Source organism: Phoenix dactylifera, chromosome 8, assembly GCF_009389715.1.
Source record: "Phoenix dactylifera cultivar Barhee BC4 chromosome 8, palm_55x_up_171113_PBpolish2nd_filt_p, whole genome shotgun sequence".
NCBI lineage: Eukaryota > Viridiplantae > Streptophyta > Magnoliopsida > Arecales > Arecaceae > Phoenix > Phoenix dactylifera.
This window is the reverse complement of record NC_052399.1, coordinates 7,764,112-7,771,062: the sequence shown is the minus strand read 5'-3', so window position 1 is coordinate 7,771,062 and position 6,951 is coordinate 7,764,112. Positions and strand designations below refer to the sequence as shown.

General features: G+C 40.9%; 1 protein-coding gene and 1 pseudogene across 1 annotated transcript; both read right to left on the bottom strand.

The window, feature by feature from the left end:
* Nucleotides 1-834: 834 nt before the first annotated feature.
* Nucleotides 835-2,096, bottom strand: LOC103701531 (sphinganine C4-monooxygenase 1-like). The gene is made up of 2 exons (XM_008783615.4): nucleotides 1,820-2,096; nucleotides 835-1,632 (listed from the first exon to the last, which is right to left on the bottom strand). The coding sequence occupies exons 1-2, from the start codon at nucleotides 2,039-2,041 to the stop codon at nucleotides 1,093-1,095; spliced, it is 762 nt and encodes a 253-aa protein (XP_008781837.1). The 5' UTR covers nucleotides 2,042-2,096; the 3' UTR covers nucleotides 835-1,092.
* A 2,385-nt stretch (nucleotides 2,097-4,481) lies between these two features.
* On the bottom strand, nucleotides 4,482-5,628 carry LOC103701532 (annotated as a pseudogene).
* Between the last annotated feature and the right edge of the window lie 1,323 nt (nucleotides 5,629-6,951).

Below are 6,951 nucleotides of genomic sequence, written 5' to 3'. Positions count from 1 at the left end.
GAACTCTTTGCGAAGCAAGGTATTAGGTGTGCTTGAATCACCACAAGAGTCACATGGATGAATGTTTTTACTTCTTCTTCTTTTTTTTTTTTTTAAAGCCATACCATTCTCTTAAAGTGTAATGGTTGTGACTTGACCTACAGACTAATATAATTAGTTACTTAGTCAGGAAGATAATTCCCCTTCCTTTTTGAAGAAAGAAATAAGAGAGACAGCTCTTCTCTTTCTTAGTGTAAGTAGAGGTAGATAGAGAGATGGACAGCGCTCTTCACTCACCTGCTATAAAGTAGCAAAAATGCTTCGTTTCCTTCAAAGTCCCCATAAAATTAATTCAACCAAAGAATTCTCTAAACTATCACGGGTAAAATTGGTACTTTAGCATTTAATAAATCGCCTCCATATAGTTGATATGGCAAATGCCATCCTCATTTGTCGTGCACCAAATTTATTCTCTCTATAACTCAGGTCTACTTTTTCCACCACACGAGTTAATTTAGAGGTCTTGTTTGACCTGATAGTAGTATTTCTATTGTATTTTTAACAAACCAAGTGTCGGTTTGGATATTCTTATAAGATTGGACTAAAAATCTCGCTCCTATTTATCTTGCATCTTTTGAGGACCTACCCAAACCTTAGCCTCTAGGCTATAAGGGGAGATTTTTTTTCTATAAAATTTAGGCTGAAATATGCTTGGTTGATAGAGTCGTACTTAAATAAGTGGCCCATATTTAGATCTTGAACCGAATGACTAATGACGCCCTCGAGTGACAAGACCACGGAACAGAATGCAAGTGCAGCCACAGATGACTACTTGAACCATTCAAAAAAAAAACCAAACCTGAAAGAGAGTTCATTGGGAGATGAATGCTCAATCAAGCAAAACCATAATTTCCATGTTTTCCGGGAATAAATCCTAGCTCATACCGAGAAATAAAAACATTTTTTATCTATTATCCTGCAGGTCTTTGTCCTCTTATTTAAAATGCGATGCAAAAATAAGAAATGGCATCCCACGAATGGCATTTGTCACAAGGATTCATTTACAAATATATTAGAAAGGGGGAACTGAAGAATTCCAATGCACAGCTCTAATCAATCTTTGATGGGCCGGGCTTCGAAACCTCCTTCCTTCCTTTTCTCGAGTGAGTATGCCATGTAGGTTCCAAGAATTTTGTCCCACATAACAAAGAAGGGCTGTGAGAAGTTGTATTTGCTACCATAGAGCTGATGGTGGACGTCATGATACGCACTGTTGTTGCTAAAGAACACATGGAGGAGGTTCCCAGGGAGCCATAGTCCGCAATGGTCGTCCACAGTCTTGATGGTGGCAAAGGAAAAGAAGAAGATGCCGGTCCGAGGAGTCATGCCGGAGACGAGGAAAGATAGAGCGCCGCCGATGGTGTCGAGCAGAAGACCCTCCAAGGGGTGGTTGTATAGAGCTCCAAAGGCATAGGGCACGACCAGGGTGTGGTGCTTGGAGTGGATGTGCTTGTACAAGAACTTGTTGATGTGCATGTACCTGTGAATGAAGTATTGCCATGTGTCAAGGACCACCATGGCGACCAAGAACTGGACTGCTATCACGAGCAGGGAGGGTTGAGGCTTCGCAATTCCACTATCATCACGTATGACCTGCATGATATCCAGATAAAAAATCGTTTAGTGCACTGATTTGGCTATATTTAATTCTACGAAACATCGGCCACAACAATGTTAAATGACATAGTTTAAGTGCAACACAGTGAACCAGACACTAGCAACTCCTAGCTAGCTGAAAATGATGATGATCCGAGGATCGCGAGAAGAGGACTGTAATTACAGTGAATAGGAGCAGTGAAACTGCGATTTGGAAAGCCTGCTGAACAAGGACTCCCTTGAAAACGGTCCATTTGGAGACAATGTTCTTCACATCTTCCTCAGCCTTCGTGTGCAATCGATAGTTCTCTAAATCACCTAACACGACATAGATCCCGGAGTATATCCAGTACACAGCGATAGGAACAAAGGTTCCCAGTATCTCATCTGATACTGTGAAGGCCATGGGAGAAGGAAATGGAGGAGAGCTACAAAAGAGTTCTGTTATTTAGTTTCGAGACCTTGGCGCAATTGTATCATGAGGCATTGCAGGACTCTTGGCCTCTTTATATAGAGTCGGAGAAGCTGTGAGTTCTCGGTCTCCGAAGACGGCTTGCGATGACCGAATTGGAAATAACGTAGTGGTTTCCAACTTTGGTATGGTATGGTGTTGAATTGAAACCGAGTCTACAGTCCGCGCTACGCTTTCATTTACATTTACATATAAAACAAACGAGTTTATGCCGTTGCAGAAGAATCATAAGCGGTTGGTTTCCAAGGACTCTCGATTCATTCATTTACGTATAAAACAAACGTGTTTTTGCCGTTCCAGAAGAATTATATTGGGTTGGTTGCCAAGGACTCTCGATTCATTCATTTACATATAAAACAAACGTGTTTTTGCCGTTCCAGAGGACTCTCGATTCATTCATTTACATATAAAACAAACGTGTTTTTGCCGTTCCAGAAGAATTATATTCATGTGGTTGGGTGCCAAGGACTCTCGATTCATTCATGTACATATAAAACAAACGTGTTTTTGCCGTTCCAGAAGAGTTATATATATGTGGTTAGCTGCCAAGGACTTATCGATTCATTAGATTAAGCTTGTAGACTGCAAAGCTTCCTTGGACGTCAACCTTCCAAGGAGAACAATAATAAAGTGAGCTCGAGGGTGTTGACGGGGACCAAATCAAAGTCCTACAATCCGCTGAGCTATTAATCAATAGAATTAGGTCCGAATCTGGTGCACATTTTCCATCCCTATCCACACGTAATATCTAGTCCTTGACCAAATAATTGATGCTCGAAAGGCCTCCAGATTGATTAGACTCGTTCAAACGTTGACTATCTGCATATGATCAAACACATAGTCATGGCAAGTTTGTCTTTAATTTCGAAGGTAACGGTGAGGCTGACCCAGGTACGTACTTCTTACGTACACGCGTATTGGGAATACAATTTCCAGTTGGTTTGGCTTGGGTACTGGGCTAGCTTGTTGGATCGTGCTAGATGTAGTGAACTAAAGGAAAATCTATGATGTTCCGCTCGTTCTCTTTATGTAGTTTCTTGTCAGATATGGTGCTAGCATTTTTTATGAAGAAAAAAGATTAGGTGCTTGCATGATTAAGATTAGAACTTAAGATTTCTTTGAAAGACCACTAATCATTGTGAGTTGTACCAATTCTCTCTTTGCCAAATCTGAGAGCGAACTGAGTGGGTGTCAAGTGCGGCATGGTATCTGTTTCTTGAAGAAAAATATGATGGAAATGCCACCACACCAAGGTTAATTGGAAACTTGTGCCTCACCAGCCAAGAGAATTGGAGAGACATGGCAACCACTCGATTTAAGGTTGGTACGTTGTGGCTCTAGCTATGTCAGTGAGGACCATCCTCTGCTTCGGGATATTCGGGCTATGGTGAGCGATAGTGTGGCTTTTCAGGCCAAGCATATATTCAGAGAGGCAAATGGAGCCATGGATTGGGTAGCGTTTTACATAGCCAATCACTCCAGAGGCATCCTGTGGGTTGGGGAGGGAGAGCTGCCTAGAGCGCTCCGGGATCTTTTATTTTTTAATTTTATTGGATGTATCTGTACCAAATATGTATGAATCATCCATCTTAGGAAAAAAAAAAACCCTAAGGTCAGTTGGCAGATTGGAGTTTAAAATTAACGGTTACATTTTCTGAACTTGAAGCGGACATGCACTGAATTTGAGATCTAAATATCACTAGTCTAAGCCATAGTTTAGTGGTGGCCTTCGCATGTGAAGATAAATGAGTTGGTAACTACTGTGCTGCAGAGTTCAACTGGAGAGGTCTTCCAATGATGGTCTTCCACATATTAAGTGTTGACCATGGTTGAATAAACCTCAATATACGAGACAGCACGTTTATGAACCATAAATTAGAGAGGATTCATACTCAAAAATTGGACAATATAAGATACATAGCACAGCCACGGTTGATTCCTTGGGCCAATCAGAAGTAGGACCTGACCTGCATTGAGGGTCATGCAGCGCACCAATGCTTGTTGGAAATCCATTTGCACCCATATCTGGAAGTAACAATTAACTTAACTGACGAATACACCATGTCTATATTTTGTTAGTGAGGCTCAGTGAGAATCATCATGTATGTACAATGAAGTTTTATTCACCAGGCATAGCCAGTAATTAAGTCAGGCCTAAACAAATGCACAGAAGTATCTTAGAACTCAACCAGTTATACTGGCCAGTCTATCCGCAGTGAAGCCTGTCTTGGTTACTTGGTATATGATTCCAATGAAGGGCCCTCGAGGAGAAGAGTCATTATTCTGGTGACTCCAGAAATTTGTTGAAATTTAACCTTATATCATTCTGAAAAATGAATTATTGATATAATTAAGTAACTGATAAAATGGGTATACAATTCTGCAGAACATCACATTCTTGAATTAATGATGAGTTCATTTTACAATATATCTATGTTTTCAGAGAAAAAAGAGGATTTCTAGGCTGATTAGCTCTAGTCTTTGATCGGCCGGGCTTCGAAACCTCCTTCCTTCCTCTTCTCGAGCGAATAAGGCATGTATGTCCCAAGAAGTTTGTCCCACGTAACAAAGAAGGGCTGTGAGAAGTTGTATTTGCTACCATAAAGCTGATGGTGGACGTCATGATATGCACTGTTGTTGCTAAAGAACACATGGAGGAGGTTCCCGGGGAGCCATAGTCCGCAATTGTTCCACAGTCTTGATTGTGGCAAAGGAAAAGAAGAAGATGCCAGTCCGAGGAGTCATGCCGGAGACGAGGAAAGATAGAGCACCGCCGATGGTGTCGAGCAGAAGACCCTCCAAGGGGTGGTTGTATAGAGCTCCAAAGGCATAGGGCACGACCAGGGTGTGGTGCTTCGAGTGGATGTGCTTGTACAAGTACTTGTTGATGTGCATGTACCTGTGAATGAAGTATTGCCATGTGTCAAGAACCACCATGGCAACCAAGAACTGGACTGCAGTTACCAGTAGGGAGGGTTGTTGAGGCTTTGCGATCCCATTACCATCACTTATGACCTGCATGTCCAAAGAGAAATAAATAAGTTCGCCAGGCTATTTAATTCCATGAAACACTAATAGCATTAGTCTTTGAACTGACAGCCAATTTCGAGGCTTGCTATAGCCGATAAGATGGACCAGACTTCCAAATAGACTGTCCTGAAACACTATGCAGCATTTCCTAGTTGAAAATAATGATGTTGAGCATGATAACTATCTAAACATGACAAGCAGAAGTGCAATTACAGCGAACAGAAGGATCGAAACGGCGATCTGAAAAGCCTGCTGAACAAGGACTCCCTTGACGACGGTCCATTTCGAGACGACGTTCTTCGCATTTTCTTCGGCCTTCGTGTGCAACCGATAACTCGCTAAATCCCCTAACAACACGTAGATCCCCGAGTATATCCAGTACACTGCGATGGGAACGAAGGTGCCCAATAGCTCATCTGACACTGTGAAGGCCATGATGGACTGATAGAAAGAAAAGGAGCTCTAGCTAGCTGCAAAAGAGTGTCGTCAGTTTGGTTATGGGACCTTGGTGCAATTGTGCGAAGCATTGGAGAAGGCTTGGCCTCTTTATATAGATGAAGAACAGGGAGAACTGTGAGTTCTCAGTCGCCGAAGACGGCAGAAAATGACTATATAAAAAATAAGGATTTCCAATGACTTGGAAAGAGAGAGGTTTTGATGGCCAGTCCAAGTCCACGTATTATGCCCTCGAAGAATCATCAAATGGTTGATTGCCAAGGCGCATCCGTTAGACTTGGTCAAGAAGCTGGCCCGTGCAAATGATATTATTAACTAAAGTGTGGGTGTTGATGGGGCCTAATTAATGTACAGGTGCAAGAGGTGTAAACGAGCTCAACTCAGTTGATTTCAGGTTGAACTCAAGCTATTGGCACGAATCTTTTTCAACGATGAAATCTTGTGATGCGTTTAGGAACTCTCATATATATATATATATATATATATATATATATTATGAGCTACTTTCACAATTATGCGTAAATCGAAAGGTTTGCTTCGTTTTATTAGACAAAATATTTTTAATATATGATGGATAAGTATAATGTTATAAAAAATATATTAAATGAATCGAAACCCTCATCCGCCTGCCTCTTCCAATCGCAGTATACAAAGCTTGTAGTTCGGTGGTCGCAGGCTTGTCTGTTGGAGGGTTTTTTTTTTTTTTGTTCAGGGATAAAGAGATAATTTATATAGTATTTGGGATGTGTAATTCTTCATTATTTTTAATAAAATGAGGAACGATTCATTACCATCATTTTCTAAAAATAATGCATTAGTTGAAATTTAACTAAGCCAAATACCATCAACATGGGCAAATCACAATATATGTTTGTTCACTTATCAAGGAAGTGTTTTAAAGGTGCCAGCTTGTTCCATTGAGTACTAGTCCCGGCTTAAATAGGATGGGCGTTACCCGACCCATGGGCCACGGTGGATCCGAAACAGATATAGGTAATGGTAAAGCCTACTCCGAATCCGATTCGGATTTATAAAATTTTTCATAAATCTCTTCCTCAAGGTATAAAAAAAAGTTAATTCATATGTAAAAAACTTTACCTGATCTGTTTCATTCGACCCACCCCATCTAACTCTATCTGCCCACTTCGTCTATGGGATGGTTAGGGGTAATAGACTATCCCACCCATTCTTGACTACTTGTTATGCCTCAGCATAAGCTCCTTTTCAAAAGCCTTCTCTTCTCATGGTATATCATTGTCCACATATCATATAATTTTAAACCACCCACTTTTCTTTCCTGAAACTTTTGCGATTCAAGATTTTCATTATGGCAGTTTGCCGTTCCTATCATGACTAAG